This window comes from Molossus molossus, unplaced genomic scaffold (genome assembly GCF_014108415.1).
Source record: "Molossus molossus isolate mMolMol1 unplaced genomic scaffold, mMolMol1.p scaffold_m16_p_7, whole genome shotgun sequence".
Classification (NCBI taxonomy): domain Eukaryota; kingdom Metazoa; phylum Chordata; class Mammalia; order Chiroptera; family Molossidae; genus Molossus; species Molossus molossus.
The window spans coordinates 94,064,822-94,085,491 of NW_023425401.1; the positions used below are offsets into that span (position 1 = coordinate 94,064,822).

Below are 20,670 nucleotides of genomic sequence, written 5' to 3' on the forward strand. Positions count from 1 at the left end.
AGTTGCCGTAGAGAAACAAAACGGCACGCTCCCCACTTCATTTAAACCTGGTTCACAAGCTCCAACACAAACACGCTCTTGGTTGAATTTCCTTACCAATATGGAAATGCCTGACAAATTTACAAACTACTTTTAGTAAGAGAGTTCTTCAAACATTATTTTGAAAATCGAAAACATTTTGGAAAGCAGAACTGAACTGGCTTTATGACGAATGTGCATGGTAAGTCACCTCATTTGGAAAGCAGTCTGGATTCCATGTGCGGGGTCGTCAGCCAAAAGCTGCCTTTAGCTCCTTCACCCCTTCTCAGTACCTATGTTCAGCACTAAGTGGCTCCTATAAGTGACTAAAGTAATAAGTAACAAAAGTATCCATTAAAATCTTGAAGCTATTTATTACTATATTTATACTTTCACAAAGCATTTGACACAGCCTATAAAAATTCAGATATTACAATAAAATCGTAGTTTATAAATATAAAAATTCAGACAAGGGGAAAAAAGCATGCAACTATGTAGGCCAGAAGGTTTCTTAAACATAGCCATAAATTTGGCCCTATACTATCTAGTTGATAAAGCTAAAAGAGAACCACCAATTACAAAATTCACACTGGCCATGACAGATTGGTAAATCTCAGGAGAAACAGAATTTGTCTGGCATGCAAATCTGAGAAATATTTCTCTGGTAGATTATTATGTAAATAATATACTGGGGTCTTTAATACTGTCCCTGAGAGATATCCTAATTGGTTCATCCAGCAGTTTCTTATAGTATGTAACATACACAGTAAAAATATATAAAGCTCTCTGATAATCTGGATGAATAAAAAATAAAACCTAAAAAGTGTCCAACAGAACTTTCTGCAATGATGCAAATGTTCTACCTCTACCTGCACGGCCCACCCCTCCCCGCACGGCCCACCTCCATCTATATTGTCCAATATGGTCACCACTAGTTGCATGGGGCTATGGAGCACTTGAAATGAGGTTAGTGCAACCCAGAAATTGAATTTTTAATTATATTTAATTTTAATTTAATAGCCATATTAGGAAAGTAAATATTTACCCATTGGACCACATAGGTCTAAAGCATTAGTTATCAAACATTTTTTAGTAACATATTTTGGGGCTGACAAACATATACGGACTCGAACAAATAAAAAAATAAAAATGGTATACTGTATATATTTATTTTTATAAGTTTGGATTTATAATATTAATTTATAGCCAATGAGAATATAAGTTTTCCAATACATAAAAATTAGAAACTAAAAGTTCTAAGTGAAGTTATCAGCTTATTTAGATCAGCCTCAATAAACTTCATTTCTGTATTCTGACTGAATGCACGGTCACACCCACGTGGGACTTCTGCCTACACATTCTGAGCTGCCCAGCTGCTAAAGGCCACACACACCAGCCATCTACTCAGAAAGCTAAGAAACAGCCTGCCAGCAGGGCAGTCTCAAGTGCTCCTCTCTGTGAAGTTTCTCCAGTGGTCCACATGGCCCTCCAGCACCTTCTCTCTGTGGTATTCAGAGGAGAACCCAGGTGCAAGGAAATGAGAATCACAGGGTGGGTGCAGAGTCATGCTACCTTAGAAGCTTTCTGTCCCAAATAGAAACCAATATCTCACTAGTCCAAACAACAGCTTCTAGAGTCTTCACAAAGTTTATACCCATCTCTGCAATGTGCCCCTAGGGAAGCTCAAAGCTATTGCTTCATTTTTTAATTTTTTTTTTTTAGAGAGAGAGGAAGGGAGAGAGAGAGAAACAATGATGTGAGAAACACGGATTGGCTGCCTCCTGCACACCCCCTAACGGGGATCGAGTCACAACCTGGTCATGTGCCCTGACCAGGAATCAAACCGGGACCTCTCAGTCCCTGGGACAACATCAATCCACTGAGCCACACCAGCCAGGCAAAGCTATTGCTTCTAACCAATGATTTAGAGTTCATGTGTAGTTCCTCCCAGTGCTAACACATTTACCAAGTAAATATCACTTTACCATAAGCAATGTTTCCTAGTAACATGGTTGATTTTCCACTTTTATCAGGACTCAGAGGAAATGAGTAAAAAGTTCTTCCAATGTCAGATTTTCCTTAGAGAATGAGAAATGGTTTTGTTAATTCTTTAACCACCACGCATGATTTTGAAAAGTAATCCTAGCATACAAAGAAAAAAGAACTTCCTTAACATAAGCCTATAATAAAATCACACTTAATGATTAAATAATAAAAGTATTTCCTTTAAAAACCAGAAAATGAGACCAAGGTGACTACAACCATCACTTCTCTTTAGTAGAGATCCTAGTCAATGGAATGAGAGAAACGGAATGAAATATAAAAAATTTAATGAAGTGACTGTCCTTATCTCTAAGTAATAATTGTTTATATAGAGAATTAGGAAGGAAAGCTATTTAGACTAATACAAAATAAGTTCATCAATGTTGATGGATATAAGGTCAATAGGCAAAGAATAATATAACACCTAAAAGCCAAAAAACACTACTTAGCAATTTTCTTTTTTTTGTTCAGACAGAGTGGGAGGGAGAGAGAGGAAGAGAGAGAGAAACATCGATGTGAAAGGGACACATCGAGTGGCTGCCACCTGCACAACCAACCAGGGCCGGGGACAAACTGTAACCGAAGTACGTGCCCTTAGCTGGAACCAAACCCGGGTCTCTCTGGACCGCAGGCCGATGCTCTAACCGCTGAGCAAAACCGGCCAGGGCCTACTTAGCAATTTTAATAGAAAAGGCTACCACTTAAAATTGCAACTTAAAAAACAAAACTAAACTGAACAAAAAAAACCCCAAGACCATGGACAGAGAGGCCAGACTGGTGGTTGCCTGAGGCAGGGAGTAGGAGGATGGGCGAAATAGGGACATGGGGTCAAAAGGTACAAATTTCCAGTCATCAAGTGAGGAAGTCACGGGGATGTAATATACAGTGTGGTGTTTACAGTTCGTAATACTGTATTACATATTTGAAATTAGCTAGGAGAGTGAGTCCTACAAGTTCTCATCACAAGAAAAAGAAGTCTGTAACTGTGTATGGTGACAGATGTTAACTAGATTTATTGTGGTAATTGTTTCATTATGTTGTACACCAGAAACTAATATAATGCTATAGATAAACTGTATCTCAATAAAAATAAAAAAAAAATAAAAAAAACCCACCCACATCAAATCAGAATCAAAATCAATCAACATATTTGCAAACTTTCTTAGTTCTGATTTTCTGTTTATGGTATTTCATTTTATGTATTTTTGCTATAGAATTACCTCACATCCTCTCGGAAAAAAAGGCAAGCTATTAATAATAAAAAGCACCATTCTTTAACAAATCCCACGAAATCCATGTACGTAAACACAGAACAGAAGAATCAGTTGGGAGGAACCAAACACTGACATAGCAGCCTTGAATCAGGTGTCAAGACAAATGGCTCCATCAGAACTTGCAGGGGATTCAAACAGGGCAGGAGGTCAGGGCTGTTACCTCCTTTTAGGCCACCAAAAAAACAAACAAAAAACCTCACAGCCTGGCCGGTGTTGCTCCGTGATTGAGCATCGACCCATGCACCAAGAGGTCTCGCCAGTTCAATTCCCAGTCAGGGCACATGCCCAGGCTGTGGGCCAAATCCTCAGTGGGGGGCATGCAGGAGGCGGCTAATTGATGTTCTCTCTCATCAATGTTTCTCTTTCTCTCTTCCTCTTCCTTCTTCTCTCTCTAAAATCAATAAAGAAAAAATATTAGGAAAAAAACCACACAAATCCTTAAGGAATATGACAGTAACAGGAGCAGGTCAGAATCTGGGTATGAAAAGTTATTTTTGATTAAAAAAAAATTCTCCATAATTCTGATACTTCCCCCTCCATCATACCAACAAAACCCCCAATCCCTGTCCCAGCTGAAATCACTGGGTTAGATTTATTCTGTAAAATTGTTAAATATTTAACAAATAGTTTATTGAGCACCTACTGTGTCATTGTCAGAGGAAGTGAATATTCTTATACTTCTGCACAGTTAGAGCTTTGTGGGCACATTTTAGTGGGAGCTGGATTAAAGGGTAAGCCTTAAAACTTTTAAAAGATGACTAAATAGAAAGGAAGATACTTCTCTCCCTTGGGGCATGTGTTTACATTTCAGAAGGGTGAACTGGGGCCACTGAGATATTCCAGGGGTTAGAAACTCAAAGAGTCTCTTGACTTAGGATTATTGCTGTAAGCAATAATCTGTCCCTGGCCCAGAAACCTGTGTCTACTCTCAGGAGAATATGAATCAATAAAGGTATTAAAAACGTATCAGTCGCCAGGCACCACACTAGTTCCTAAGGACACAACAGTGAACAAGAGAAAGCAAGTGCAGGACAGGAAGATGTCGAGGGAGAGGCCGAGGCATCTAAGCCGAGACTTGAAGGATGAGGAGTCAGCCAGATGCCTGTGTTGCAAACAAGAGAAAATCCCAAACCAACCGATGTCATTACCGTCACGTAACAAGCAATCCCGAGGAAGGGTGGCTCCCCAGCCCGACAGGGCATGAGTTGCTCCCGCTGCCCCCCTCTCCCTTCCTCTCAGTGTGGTGCCCAGTGTTTGGACTGGTTCCCTCGTGCCTGCAAGACGGCCAGAGCTCCGCCCGAGGCGGGCAACACTTCCCGGGACCTCTTTCCTCGGGGAGGAAAAGCCTTCAGAAGCCCCTGCCCGACTTCCTGACTTCCCCCCTGGGCCCAGAACTGCGTCACATGCTCAGCTTAAACCATCAACTGGCGAGAATGGAACCTTCATGACCGGGAGGCTGGGGCCCCAGCTCACTTCCCCCAAAGGAAGGGACATGCACAGAAGAGCGGACTCTGAGTTTCTGTGAGAAGAGAGTGGTGAAAGGCTGCAGGGAAAGCTACCAAAGTATGTGCTACTGTCATTAGGTAGCGGATCCCTTTTGCGGAATATTATATCTGGCAATAAAAGGAAATATAAAGAAAAAAAGACCACCTTATTCTTAAGCAACAGCCTATACAAGTTTAATTTGTTTTATTTTAATAGAGCAAAACTAAAAATAAATGAAACTAATAGAGTATGAACCAAGTACCACAAAGGCTGGGAGATCACACAATAATTGAGGGAGATCAGGTTGTGAATAACCAGAATCAGTTCTGAAAAAAGATAATTATGAAATGACCAACAGGCTGACTTATGGTTAAAGGCACAAAGGTAAAAATTTAGGGATGAACAGGTATGTTTATTCAGCTGTGAGAGAGACTCTGGGGAACACTGAGACAATGCATGGGCAAATATAACGCCTACAGTGTCTGTCTTGTTGTATAAAAGGCACTCACACATACTTGATGGATGACTGAATGAATGACTAGGTTTGAATTTGAAAACTATTTGACTGGAAACTACCAAAGGTTTCTAATCAGAGGACATATATGACCAAAAGTATTTCTGATGAAAGACTATTGTTTTTAACAAGAAAGAAATGGAAGAAAATGAGACAGAAAGTGTAATCCATTGGGAAACTACTGAAATCATCCAAGCATAAAGCAATCAGGGCGTGAATCCAGGGGTTCAAGAACTGAAAACCAGAAGTACAGTTTTAAAAAGAGGTGAGCCCTGGCTGGTTTGGCTCAGCAATTAAAGCATCAGCCCGTGGACCAGAGAGACCCGGGTTCAGTTCCCGCTAACAGGACCTACCTCGGTTGCAGTCTGTCCCCAGCCCCGGTTAGGGGGTCCTGTGGGTGGCAACCACTTGATGTGTCTCGCTTACGTAGATGTTTCTCTCTCTCTCTTTCTCCCTCTCTCCCTCCCGTTCTATCTGAAGATAAGTGCAAAAATGTCCTCAGGTGGGGATAAAAAATAAAAAGAGGTGATTATACATACTTCATTTATTTTATTTATAATCTCACAAACATAAAGAAGTACTGCTGCCTACTTTAGATTCATTTATTACTGCATTATGAGAAATGGAATGACTAATCTTTAATTTAGTTTGAGTGATCCTGCATTTTAAGACGTTTTTACAGCACTTCAATGGGACTTTTTACCCTAGGTTTCCTTTTCGATTCCAACAGGAAAGATGCTTGGCTAAATCCGCATCAGTCAGAATCGTGGTCTCTGTGGCCTCCTAGTGCTAGCTGTCTAGAATGACAGCTTCTGCAGAAATTCTTGACTAAAATTGTACAGGCATACCTCGTTTTATTGTGCTTCGCAGATACTACAAATTGAAGACCCTCCACCAACAAAAAAGTTATGACTTGCTAGATTTAGTTTCAAATAATAGTTAATATCTTCTAGCAATAAAGGATTTTTAAATTAAGGTACGTATATTGTGTTTTTTAGACATAATGCTGTTGCATACTTAATAGACTACAGTACATTATCAACATCACTTTTATATGTACTGGGGAACCAAAAAATTCATGTGACTCACCATTTCGCAACATCTGCTTTCCTAGTCGTCTGAACTGGTATGCCTATACAGATTCATTCTGTCCTCTACTTTTTCTTCTACATTTACAGAAAGTGATAACGACATCCCCCAAAATAACATCCCAGACACTATTCACAAGTATACTACGGCTATGACAAAGGTAAGCAAAATATCTACAAAGCTGAGAGTCATTAGATCATTGACACTTACATCTCCAGCATTATTCCCTACAACAATCTGTGAAAAGCTCCTGCTACGGATCTTTGTTTCATTTTTGCTTATGTCAAACAAGATTTTAATTTTTGTTTGTTCACATCTTATATGCCATTTAGTCTTTATTTCAACACTGGCAACTTTATTTATGCACTCTGCTTCTCCATGACTATTCACTATAAACGGTAAGTGCTTTTACCTGTCAGAAGACTCAAGTAACTCTCCTAACCAATGACTCTGATCTTCTGGCTGGACCGGGGGTATTTCTAGCTTATTACGTGTAGTGACGCAGATCACTTTCAGCCGGACCCTGGGTCCCCCAGCCTCCCTGGGAGGCAGCAGAGGTGCTCCAGCTAACCTAACAAAAACCACCAGATCAGAGAGGGAGGCTGTGTATGGACTGGCAATGTAGTCCGCCAATGACATGATCAGCACAAAATATCCAGGTGTCTGTTCCATAAAACCACAAAGTTTTAGAGATACAAGGAGCCTGAGTCTTTATGTCATCTGGACCCTTCACTCTATAAATGACAAAATATTTTACCAGAAGAGTGAAACTGGCTCAAAGTCACATATCCTAACTATATTTACACATCCGAGGAATAGCTTGGGGTGAATAAGTGATAAGTACATTAAGTCTAAGCAAACAAACAACACCCTCTTCTTCAAAAAAACAATACCAGTGGAAAGAACTATGTTGGAAAGAACAAGTAACTATGGATTATATGCCTCAGCTTTGAATAATGTTTTCACAGTTACACTAATGTAAACACTGACTATTATTCAAAATTTAAGTATAATGAGAACAGAGGAAGGCCCTTCACATAGGTAAGTGTGCACTTAAATCCTCTTTGTCAATCATGAGAAGGCAAAGGTATTGCCTAAGACTGAAAAATTAAAAACTGGAAAGAGCAGCAGGCTATCCAGAGATTTAGAGGCAAATAATAAGAATCGGGTCTCAGAGCTGAACTCCCAAGAGCAGGGACTGGGGTGGGGGTCAGAGTTGGGAGACAGCTGAAGTTTTATAACAAGCCCTGAACAACTCCTGGACTCTTGGAATTCTGTGCACGTAGAACTGAGATTAAAATTAAATCAAGTGACCAATCAGAGAAAGAACCTAGAATTTCTGACTGTATAATACCTTTTTAAAATTATATATTTGTCACTCAAAGAAAATATAGAGAAAACTGCTATTTTATCTAAACAGTTTAATTTTCTATTGTTCTTGTGGCTACTCATGGAAGCAAACAAAAACACCATATATTTACCAACTGGATTAGAAACATATGAATCTGTACTCAGTGTTGGGAAAACATGAGTAAGACCTTCCCCGCAAAAGGTCACTCTGTATTAGAGAAACAGGTAAACACACAAATAACCAAAACAAAATGAAATATGCACCCTAACACTTAACTGTTCTGTGAGCCTTGGTTTCCTCATTTGTAACATGTCTCATCAGGTTTTTGTGAATATTTAATGATTCAGCTCATTTAAGTTCTTGGAACAGTGCTTGCCAGACACAAAAATAAAGCCAAAAGACAAACCCGTGCCTGCTTGATTTTAAAGCCCATATTCACTCCACTACATCATATTTCTAAAATAATTCTATTCTTTTCATAAACTAAAAATGTATTTTTCTTCCTGGATCCAAACGGTATCCAGTAAATGAACAAACAGTGACTCATTATGTATATAGATATAGCAGTAGAATAGAATCTAAGGGTAAAAAAAAACTTTTCTAGTTTCTTTTCTAGTTCTCATTATTTACAAATGTTTGATTTATTTAAAAATAGCCTCCTAGACCTGGCCAGTGTGGCTCAGTGGTTGGAGCATCTGCCCGAGCACTGCAGGGTCAATTCCCAGTCAAGGGCACAGGCCTGGGTTGCAAGTTCAGTCCCTGGCCCTGGTCTGGGCACAAGTGGGAGGCAACCAATCAGTATTTCTCTCTCTCTCTTCTCCCTCCTCCACCCTCCCACTCTCTCTAAAGAGTAACAGAAAAAAATATCCTCGGGTGAGGAGTAACAAACAAACAAAAACAGAAAGTAAAATTCTTGATTTATCAAGAAGTAAAATGTAGTAGTGAACTATTTTCAATAACCAGAAAATAAATTATTTATCACTAGATGGCACTGTAACTAGATAATTTCTTTTTATGTTAGCACAAGATCCAACTTAGCAAATTAAAAAAATGTGTTCTTGCAACAGAAGAAGGTAAGATTATATTACTCCTGTGTTATTTCATGGCTTTAAAAATAAAGATACGGTTTAATGGAAACACAAACAATCGTATAATCAGGTTAAATTTTATTTTTTAACTATTCTGATACCTTAAATATCTTGATATATTCTAAGAAGCAATTCTGAGGGTCTCACTTGTTTACAATACAATAAATAAATACAGGAACACATGGTAGTTTGAACTGTAGTAACCTGGGTAAAGGTGGAACTACATTTCCCAGAATTCCCTTCCATAATTGGTTCTAAATCCGAGTTGGCCAAGAGAGGAATTCACTTGAGATTTAAAAGGAGGAACAACAGCAGCAGTTGTTGTTCTCTGAAGTAATTACTCACTTCCTGGTTAGACGTGGTGACAGGCAGACACACTGCTGGGTCCCAGCTCATCCTCACACCTCTTTGGTCCATGTTCAGCTCTTTTCCCCAAATACTGGATCTCACACAGTAGCTTTAATGTATCCATCATGCGCTGTGAGTTTATAGAATTATATAACCTTTTAAAGAATATATCACATCACAGGTAATCAGTGATATTAAATACTTAGAGATGTCTGAGCAAAACAGTGAGCTAAAAAATCCAACTCTGCCACTTTACTATTTGCCAAATTACTTAGTAGTTTCATCCATTTTGCCTGAAAACCCTCAAACATTTATAACCACCTATCTTCAACAGTCAGACAAACGCCTGGGTTTGAGAGCCTATCACCAAAATGTCTCCTTAACCTGTTTTATTCTCAGTAATACTAAACTAGATCAACTGCTAGAATCCGTGAGATATACATGACAGGCTCACCAATCATGTATTAAAAGAATTGATGAGTTAGTTATGGTCATATCAGTATCAGTCTGACTCAACTCCTTTAACATCTGCGTTACCAGAAAGCAATACAAACAAAACATCAAAGAAAGCAAGAGATATAATTGCTGGACCGCTTCTGTGTATTTAAAAAATAAATCTTTTTTTGTTGTTGTTCTGTCGTTTCTTGTGTTTGCCTCAGTTTCATACAGTCACATAACAGCCCGAGTCATATCTCTAACACTGAACTTCTAGCAAAGTCATAATGCCGTGGGCCCACAGGGCAACGTTCTGTCATCTCTGTGTGTTTGTGTTCACGGAGATGAATACCTACGTTTCATATCCTTAGGCCTCCCGCACTCCAGTGAGATAGGCACTATTATAGAGACCCTGGTGTTGACATGTACTAGATGTCTAACACAATAAGGTTAGAGCAATGCTTTTCCAATTATCTGGTACATGTCAAAACCAGGATCTGAACTTGGGTTGGGTCTGACTGCAGAACACAAGTTCCCAACCATCATTCGACAGCCATGAGACAACCTAAGAAATAAATGTCTGTCTCTGATTCGTTTCAGTAGTCGCTTAAGCATGCGATGCACTTGTATTTAGTATGTGTCAACCACTATCTGCTGACTAAATATATTCTGAGTGAGAAAGCTAGCTGACATCAAAGAATAATTCCTGCTTCACTTCAACATTTTTTTTCTTTATTGATTTTCAGAGAGAGAGGAAGGGAGAGAGAAAGAGAGATAGAAACATCGATGAGAGAGAATATCGATTGGCCGCCTCCTGCACCCCCCCAACCCCCACTGGGGATCAGGCCCACAACCTGGGCATGTGCCCAGACCGGGAATCAAACCAGTGACCTCTGGGTGCATGGGTCAATGCTCAACCACTGAGCCACACCGGCCAGGCTTCCTGCTTCAGTTTCAACTAGAGAACACTGTACTAAGTTTCCTAAAACATAACAGTGCAGACAATGAAGACAAACACCAAAGGATAACTAAAGTCACATATCCTCTATAGCTCACAACTATCCTAGTCTTTCAGATTCTCACTGCATTCCAGGACAACCACACAGTATCATCATATCTTCAGACACTACATTCTGTTGACTCTCCTGGGCTTTCTTCTGAAATGAATAGATAAAACTCCAGGTCTCTGCCCCTCCTGAACCTCTTGTGGTTAAATGGGCCAAATCCAGCCATGTTCTGAGAGATGACAACTAGAGAATAACTTTGAGGATCCAGTGTTGTGTAAAAAGGGTACTTTTCTGCAATGCCCCCTGCCCTGCCCTGCCCTGCCCTGCCCTGAGATTTCACACTTGGGTTTTGTCACCCTCATTAAATTAAATGCATCTGAATTTTGTCCTATGAAGACATAGTATCCTGCTCTCTCTCGTCTGCTAGCAAGAATCCCCTACTTGTGCCCAGCCAGTGGGGCTCAGTGGTTGAGTGCTGACCCATGCATCAAAAGGTCGATGGTTTAATTCCCCATCAGGGCACATGCCCAGGTCGTGGACTCAATCCCCAGTGGGGGGCATGCAGGAGGCAGCCAATCAATATTGTCTCTCATTTATATTTCTCTCTCTCTTTCCTTCTCCCTTCCTCTCTCTCTTAAAATCAATAAAAAATATTTTTTTTTACAAAAAAATCCCCTACTTGTTATTCCTAATGAGTAACAGACAGAGTGTGTTCAAATATACCAAGACAACTACTACTGTGCTCCTTGGGAATACACGTCTTATCCATTTAGACTATGTTTTAAGCAAAATAATCTCACAGTACGCAATTGCATGGTAGGTCTAGAACATTGGTAGGACGGGATGCTCCTAGGTCTTCCACAATTTTATTTTCCCTGTGGCCAGCAAGTCCTCGGAGTCAGCCCTTGCTGTTAGGCCACTCTATCTCCACTCCCAGACGCAGGCTGAGCTCTTCTCTCGAGTCCCGAGGTAAACAGAGCAAGTCCTTTTTCCTCTGGGCCCCAGATCTAGTCATTTTGAGTCACTCCTCAGCCCCATCTGACCACTCAGAGTCTTCTTTCTCTCACGGACATTCTCAGCCCCACTCCTGTTCCGTTTCACGCGGGCTCTCATTCCTTGCTAGAAGTCAGTTTTTTCTACAACTCTGCCAGCATCACCCACTCACCTGACTCAGCAAGAGTCACAGAAATAGCATGCTTTAAAAATACCTTAGCTGCATCCTGAGCATTGTTCTTTCCTTCACATTTGAAGAAAACAATAAAGCCTGAACATCTGATTACGGTTTAAGTCCCTGACTCTAAATAGGCAAATGCACCCTTTGTCCATGACTTTTACAGTGAGGAATTTTTCACTAGCCACTAATTAGCTGCTTTAAAATGTCTGCAGTCAGAACAAGAGCCCTGAAATAAAGCAGAAGAGATTCCACACTTCACCTGGACACTAAAATACTTAAATGCACCACTGTAAACTTTCTAATTCTGTCCATCTTCAAGAAAAAATAAAATGGAGAGAAAATAATTATCTATCATCAAAGGTATGGTATTACCTGCCTGAAGGAAGAATGGAAGGTTCTTACCGTCACTCTGATTTATTCTTTGTTTTCATCATTGCTTTAGAAGGTAATCTGATCCACTCTAATGATCCCAGAAAACCACTTATCCTTTTCTGAGCACCCACTATAAGACAGAACCTGGCTTCTGCTACTCTTCTTCTTTAAACTCATTCCAGAAATGGGCTTCAAAGAATGACTCTGTAAAGTCAACACAAACTGCAGACTTCGGGTCTCTCTAACAATTGGTCACAGAATGGGGATGAAACTCAAAAACTGGGTAGTGCTCTCCAAGTTTTCAAAGCACAACACTGAACAAAGACACAGAGATAAGCACAGCCTTCTAACAATACCAAAGCCACTGGCTTGCTTCCATGAAGGTCCTGAGTTCTAGAAATAACTGCTCTATAAATGACGTTTTTTACTTTATCAGGATCATCCACTCAACCTTGGCATATCATCGTCATTGTTTAGATCCTTAAAGAAAAATATCTTTCACTGGCACAGGATGGAGAACTGAAAAATTCAGAGAAGAATTAATAGGTTAAAAAAAGTCCTCAGCAAGGCAAATATCAGATTGTGGCTTTTGGCTTCAAATACTGTGGTCAGATTACTTGTTTTATGAGATCCTTAAAAATGAATGGCTATTTTTTTTTTAATTTTTTTTTTTTTCATCCTCACCCGAGGACATTTTTCCATTTTTTGTTCAGATAGAGCGGGAGGGAGAGAGAGGAAGAGAGAGAGAGAGAAACATCTATGTGAAAGGGACACATCGAGTGGCTGCCACCCGCACGACCAACCAGGGCCAGGGACAAACTGCAACCGAGGTACGTGCCCTTAGCGGGAACCAAACCCAGGTCTCTCTGTACCGCAGGCCGACACTCCAATCACTGAGCCAAACCGGCCAGGGCTGTTTTATTTAATTTTTTAAATTGATTTTTAGGAAGAAGGAGAAAGAGAAATATTGATGTGATACGGACCACCCACTGGCTGCCTCCTGCACGACCCCTACTGGGGATCAAGTCTGCAACACAGGCACGTGCCCTGACCAGGAATCAAACCAGCATCCTTTTGGTGCACAGCATGATGCCCAACCAACTGAGCCATACGCACCAGGGCATATATCTATTTTTGGTTTTTAAAAATTCACTCCTTTCCTATTTGTGATTAGTATTAAAATTCAGTCAGAAAAAGTTTTTTCCTTTATAAATCTATGGTATAAATCTATCAACAGTTCTGTAAACTACCTCAGATAAATTCTATGTTGGACAAATAACACCAGACAACCTTAAATAAATAACAATGTGAATTCAGTGAATTACACAAGCAATTCTCCACTTAGGACAAATGTTTTATTCTGTTCTTAAAAGCTTAAATACAAAATCGGAACAGTTTTAATATCATGAGGAGCCTTGTACATCTGTTGACCACCAGGAAAACCTTAAAAGCACATCATCATGAAGGTCAACCCGAAGAGATCGGACTCCTTTAGAATAACAGGGTTAGAGCTCGGACTGCCCGGAGAAGAGAAGGTCATGAAAAGGGCGTGGAGTCTGGTGTCAGGATGATCAGGTCCGAATCCTGGCTCGGTTAGCTTGCCGGCTCTGTGACCTTGCACAAGCGACTTCACTGTCGGAACGAGTGCTGCCCACCTCACGGAGCTGCCGTCAAGACTGGACGACTCAGCACAGCACGCCAACTACTGCGCCCCGGCACCTGGGAACGCCACGCGGGTCACCGTGAGGCCCTTTCTCCTGCCTCCCCGCTCCCTGGGTAGGACAGGGTGGCAGGACTCGAGAACTGACACCGCCCGTGGAACAGTTGTGTCTTGAGGAACAAAAGTGTGATTAAGTCATACTTTAAGATCACTGAGGGAAACTGTGCCACGTGCTGCGGCCTGGGTGAAGCTTGGAGACACGGTGCTAAGTGAAATGAGCCAGTCACAAAGGACAAATACTGCGTGATTTGTCTCATGTCAGGTTCCTAGAATAGTCCGATCACAGAGACATTAAGTACACTGGAGGTTGCCGGGGCGGGGGAGGGGAGATGGGGCGTCAGTGTGAAGGGGACGGGTTTCCGCTGGGGAAGATGCAAACTTCTGCAGCTGGACGGTGGTGCCGGCTGCACAACAATGTGAACGCACCAACTGCCGCAAAACCGTACACTTAAGAACAGTCAAAATGCGCCCTGGCCGGTTTGGCTCAGCGGTTAGAGTGTCGGCCTAAGGTCCAGAGAGACCTGGGTTCGGTTCCCGCTAAGGGCATGTACCTTGGTTGCAGTTTCCCTGGCCCTGGATGGGTCGTGCGGGTGGCAGCCACTCGATGTGTCTCTTTCACATCGCTGTTTCTCTCTCTCTCTCCCGGCCTCCCACTCTATCTGAGCAAAATATCGAAAAAATATTCTCAGGTAAGGATCAAAAAACAAAACAAAACAGTCAAAATGGTAAATTTCATGTTATGTGTCTTTTACCACACATAAAAGAATACCTAAAAGTATTGTTATTTAAAAAATAATAATAAACTCATTCTAAATTCTTTTGAAAAAAATATTATTTAGTAAAATAAATAATCAAGTTGTAGTTTACCTATTCCAGCTCCCAGGCTAGACAGAGAGCTATGGGAGAAAAATCAGGAAACTCTCCGGTTTGGTCAAACAACTGGCTTTCCACATCAGCCAGGCCCTGGGGCTGGGCATACCCCACGACGTGGCCCTACTCAGCTCCTTCTCAGTTCCTACGGCGGCTGTTCCGCCCAGGCAGACACGTTCGGACCATCCTACATACCTGTACTAAAACAGTCACCTTCCCTCTCCCTTCCAACTGTAATCTGCCTCTACTTAACAGTCATCTGAATGTGGTCCACGGCTCATGGTCTCTACTGATGAAGGTCCACTGCCTTGGTCATTGAGATGAGGTTTCTAATGCCACCACGTTACAATTATTCTCACTGAGCGAGCCTCTGACTGGTCACATCCAATGGCCTCATTTTACTTCTCATCCCAATTTGACCTCTTGGTGGCATCTAATATTCACTATTTCCTTTTCTGAATCTGTTCTAAGACAGTCTTTTCCTGAGTATGCCCTTTATTTTTCTTTTTTTTCCTTTACTGATTTTACAGAGAGAGGAAGTGAGAGAGAGATAGAAACATCGATGACAGAGAACATCAAATGGCCACCTCTGGCATGCCACCCCCCCCTCCACCTCTGGGGATCAGGCTCAGAACCTGGGCGTGTGTCCTGACCGGGAATCGAACCCGTGACCTCTTGGTACATGGGTCGATGCTCAATCAGTGAGCCACACCAGCCGGACCTGAGTATGCCCTTTACATGTGGACGTGCCTGGGGTCCTTTGCTCGGCCCTCCCTCATTGTTCAACTAGCTCTCCTTTCATAACCTCATCCATCCTCACATGCCTGACTCCACACTCGGTGTCTTTCACTCCTAAACCTCAGAGTCACATTTCCAGCTGCCTGCTAGTTATCACCATCTGTATGCCCCACTCTCAAATGTCCAAAACAAACCCAATGCTTCCTTTTCACTCTCCCATCCAGTGGTTAGAGGGTATCAAAATCCACAGCCATTTTCTAGTCTCCCATTTCGCTCACAACTGCTCTATGTGGCTCCAGCACCAAGTCTCACAAAGTCTACCTCCCAAATCACACCCTGCACTTTGTCTTCTCTTCCACATCTCCACTGTCAACGCCTCAATCAGGCATTCATCTCCCTCCTCTGGACTTCGGACTAGTCTCCTAACCAGTCTATTCTCTTCAGTTTATTCCCTTCCAGTCTAATTTCCACACTGTTGCCAGGCATTTCACTAAAATGTGAATCTGCCATTCCTGTGATTTTCAAAGCTCCAGTGGTCCGTCACAGCCACCAGTGCAAGCCCAGCTACCGGCATTATACACGAGGCTCATTCCGATCTCACTCCCCCACTCGACTCTCACGAACTTCAAAAGCTCCTTCTCAACTTCTCAAAAAAGGATCCTCATACCTCTTCAGCTTGGTACGTGCTCCTTCTTCTCCTCCACCTGGTGAGCAAATACATACTCTTGAAGACTCAACTCGAATGTCAGTCTTCCCAGACCTCCCCAGGCCAAAGTAATTACATGCTTCCCGGGAGACTGTACAGGAGGCCTCTGCTACAACACTCACCACACGGCATCTCACTTGTTTCTTGCTTCTGAGTCACCACTGACACCTACTCAGTGCAGCACCTCAAGACCAGGCTCTGTGCCTCACTCATGTTCAGTCTACCCCAGGTTCCTGAAGGCTCACATGGTCTCCCTCTCGAGTCACGACCTCCCAACCATCAAAGCTGGATGACTTCACTGCCCCACTGGTGAGTGTGTCTACTACCAGACATGGGAAAATCACTTATCCGTTTTTTCAACTAACATTTATTAGATGTGGGATAACCAGATGAGTAAGCGTTGACCCCTCCTAAGGAGTTCACAATCTAGTAGAAAAAACAAACTCATAAATAGACGTCCATATCACATGTTGTAGAAGCCCAGTGACAGAGTGATCCCAGGACATTCGGAGACAGAGAGGCATGAAGGAGGACAAATAATCCAGCAAGCGTGGGGCAGTGGGAATACAAGAGGTCACTCCACGGAGCTGCTGGGACTGACGGCGCCCAAAGTGAGGTCCAGAGAACATAAGGGAAGGACAGGACAGGATGGGTGGGAAACAGGAAAAGGAAAATATACCAATTAACCACAGTCAGTTTTTGTCAGATGTCCACCTATAAGTAGTAAAAGTCATGATATAATCTTTGCAAATATATTCAGCTCTTGAATTGGGAAAACAAAAAACACAATCTGTGATGTCCCAAGACACCCTTTCTCACTCCTTTTCTCCTGTTCCTCTCTCACACCCACTGACAGAAAGAAAAGCTTACGACATGCAATGAAAACTGCATGCAAGAACCTCCATGGCTGCACTGGCATGTCTAGAGTCCGAGCCTCTCTCCATGCCCCCCTCACTTACTTTCTGTGCCACCCACCCCAAGTCTCTCAGCTTTTCCTCATGCCTCCTCCTATCCCTCTCCACCGCCCCTGACCCCTTTCATCTCTTCCTGAGCTCACCTCCCAGGCACACGGCAGAACTGAGCTAAGTTAATTAATGCCTCCTATTTATTCAAAGATGATGTTGCCAAAAACAAGCTAAACTTATAACAGCAGTTCTTTTTTCACATCACAAAGTCTACCCTTTAATTAGAAACCACGGTCATTATTGTTATTCTGATTTAGTTTCTTTAAGCCTTTGGTGGACCTAAAGTTATTTTTCATAAAAGAAAAAAACCTTATCAGGAAAAAAAAAAAAACACAAAATAAGCACCATCATACCATGTAGTGGAGAAAACTCAAGATTTAATTTCTGGCTTGTCAGTTTTTACTACATAATTGCTTGGCCCATTTAATCTCAAATCCTTACAGAAATCTTGAAATATACTATGTCACATAAAGTGATTTTTTAAATACGTTCATGTTTTTGCTGCATCTTATTGACAATTATTTTAGTAATTTGAAAACTTATTAAAATACATGTACAGGTACTTAAGAAAACTCCATTTGTCAGTTACTATTTTACATTTGTTAGTTATTTTATACTTGTCAATTACTATTTTACATTTACAATATTAATTGCATCCCTACAAGTTCAGTTAACAAAGCATATAAATAACAGAACAGTGCTTGAAATTGGGAGTAAGGGAGAGAAAAACAGGAGATTCCCACATCTGGGATGTGATCTTGAAGTCATACCAACCAGGGGGAAGGGAAGGAGAGGGGGGAGGGGAAGAGCACAGATTACAATAGTTAAAAGCATCATATGAAGTTTAAAAAATTATCAAGTAAGATCATTTCACTTACTGTTAAAAGATTCCCCGAGAACGAGAGGTAAAATCCTATTCACCCCTCGATCCAAGAGCTGAGTAGCAGCAGCATTCCAGGGAGGCTCGGCGGTGCTGAAAGGAAGAAGATGGGTGTAAGACCTCAAAACCGAAGTGATGAAAGGCGTGCCAGCCACTCATCCTCCCACCTTGAGCACTTTTTAGAAAGTGAATCATCAAATTAAATGTTGTAATCCAATTTCCAAAATTGTTCTACTCCACTTCAACTGCTGTCACCTCTAATAATCTTACAGGCATTAAATGCATTCGTTTCAAACCTCATTCTCTCCAGATTTTGTAACACCTGAGGCTCTCGATCACTCCGCCTTCTCCTTCCTGACGGGAACCCAGCGGGCTCTTCTCTCTCTCCAGGGCTGCAGATCCAGCTCCTGCTCCTAACCCTCCAAACCACGGCTTCCCCCAAAGGCTTGGTCCCCCGTGCTCTGGCCTCTCTGCATGCTCACCCCCTGAAGAAGTCAACCATCGCTTTTGGATGACAAATGTGAACTGTCCTTCTTTGGCTAGACATTTCAACATGGGCCCTAGTTCCACAGTTTCAGCTACTTGGGAAATTCCCCTTAAATGTCTGAAACCAAACAAACGCCCTTATCCCCTCAAACCCGGTTTCTCTTTCCAGTCATTACATGCCTGATTGTTCTTTAGATCTGGAAGCCTGAGACCACTTTCTACTCTCATTTTCCCCTCTCTGTCTGCTGCACCCTGTGGGTTCTACCTGTCTCTCTCGTCTCCTTCCACTACCCCCATCACTACTTTGCTGCTGGGTTACTTCACTCGGCTCTAACTCCCACTCCTCCCTTTCTTCAGTTCATCTTTGAAACTGCTACCAGATTAATCTTCTGCTAGACACCATGATTTTTTCCTTTCAAAATCACACCATCGCCCCTTTTCTTCAGCACACAGACACTGTGGTAGTTTTGTTTGTTTGTTTTTAAACATCCACCTGAGAGGGACACATCGACGGTTTGCCTCCTGCACAACCTTGACCAGGGCCAGGGATGAACCGCAACCGAGGTACATGCCCTTGGCTGGAACCGAACCCATGACTCACTGGTCCGTGGGTCGACACTCCACCGCTGAGCCAAACCGGCCAGGGCTCTGCCTCGACGTTAGCCTATGCTAATCTCACAAGAAATATCCTGATTCTCTCTTCTAAACTATAGTCAATACTTTCTTTTAGTCTAAATTCAAAATCTACTTACCAATGAAACTTTTCTATTTTTTAATGCATATAAACATGTATCTGATTTCCAAAACATGTATTTGAATTATATAATGTATAAATCATGGTTTTGCTCTCTTTATAATCCCCATATTAATGGACAAATAGACATAAACTTGTTTAAAATTAACTGTCATGACCTTTCAAAAAAAGTTCTGAATGTCTTTTAACAATGAGCATACACAATACAGTTTATTTGACTTTTTTTTTTTAAATCCTCACCAGATATACTTTTCCACTTATTTTCAGACAGAGTGGGAGGGAAAGAGAGAGAGAAAGAAACATCGATGCAAAGAGACACATCAATTGGTTGCCTCCCACACAACCCTGACCAGGGCAGGGGACCAATCCGCAACCGAGATATGTGCCTTTGACCAGAATTGAACCCGCGACCCTTTGGTCCTCGGGCCAATGTTCTAACCACTAAGCAAAACCGGCCAGGGCAAGTTTACTTCACTTTTAAAAGTGGCAAATAGTTTGAGAGAATAATTTAGTAGAACATATTACCAAAAAAATATACATGGTCTATGAGTAAGCAACTCCACTTCCAGGAACCTACTTTACAGATATAGTAACACAAGTACGCACAAATACAGGTACAGGATTTTCTTCACAGTATTGTTTATAATAGGGTTAAGTCAAAAGCAACATGAAATACATCAGTAGAAAAAAATTAAATTAAGGTACAATAGACAGCCATGCATTGACCTGGTCAGATCTCCATGAGATAATAAATGATAAATGCAAGTTTCACAAAGAAAAGAAAATATTTAACAACAATTATGTAAAACCCATCTGAGAAAAACTTTAAAACATTCCTTAAAAGGCACAAATGAAGACCTGAACATGGAAAGATATTTCTTACTTTGGTATAGAACAAGTCAACATCAAAAAAATGTACAAATGTAGCCCAGCAGGAGTAACTCAGGTGGCTGGGTGTCAACTGGTACACCGATTGCCATTTTGATTCCCAGTCAGGGCACATGCCTGGGTTTCAGGTTCAATCCCCGGCTGGGGCGCATGTAGAGCGCATGATTGATGTTTCTCTCTCTCCCCCTTCTCTCTCTCAGCATAATGCTCAGGTGAAAGTTTTTTAAAAATGTATAAATTTAATGCAATTTCCATAACTATACCAATAATTCTTTTTAATAACGCAAAACAGCTGATACTGAACCTCCCCAAAATACATGTGCACAAACAGCCAGGAAAACACTAAACGCCAGAGCAGAGGATTAGTCTTTCCAGACATCAAATTATACTTCAAAGCTTTGATAATGAGAAGTGTGCTACTGGTCAGCAGACAAACCAGTGGAGCAATACCAAAAGTTCAAAACC

At 41.6% G+C, this 20,670-nt stretch overlaps 1 protein-coding gene across 23 annotated transcripts in view; it reads right to left on the reverse strand.

The window, feature by feature from the left end:
• Window positions 1–20,670, reverse strand: part of LOC118620512 — a 185,896-nt gene that overhangs the window by 143,081 nt on the left and 22,145 nt on the right. For 17 of the 23 annotated variants that reach the window (XR_004957434.1, XR_004957436.1, XR_004957433.1 and 14 more), the window contains one exon: window positions 18,076–18,170. Coding sequence is in view for 1 of the 23 variants with exons in the window: in XM_036247647.1 (XP_036103540.1) it covers window positions 18,076–18,170 (95 nt within the window). In the remaining 22 variants the exon portion in view is untranslated. Of the gene's footprint in view, window positions 1–229; window positions 345–2,003; window positions 2,094–9,207; window positions 9,366–18,075; window positions 18,171–20,670 lie in introns of those variants that run through there. The other 6 variants (XR_004957424.1, XR_004957422.1, XR_004957427.1 and 3 more) reach the window with 4 other exon arrangements.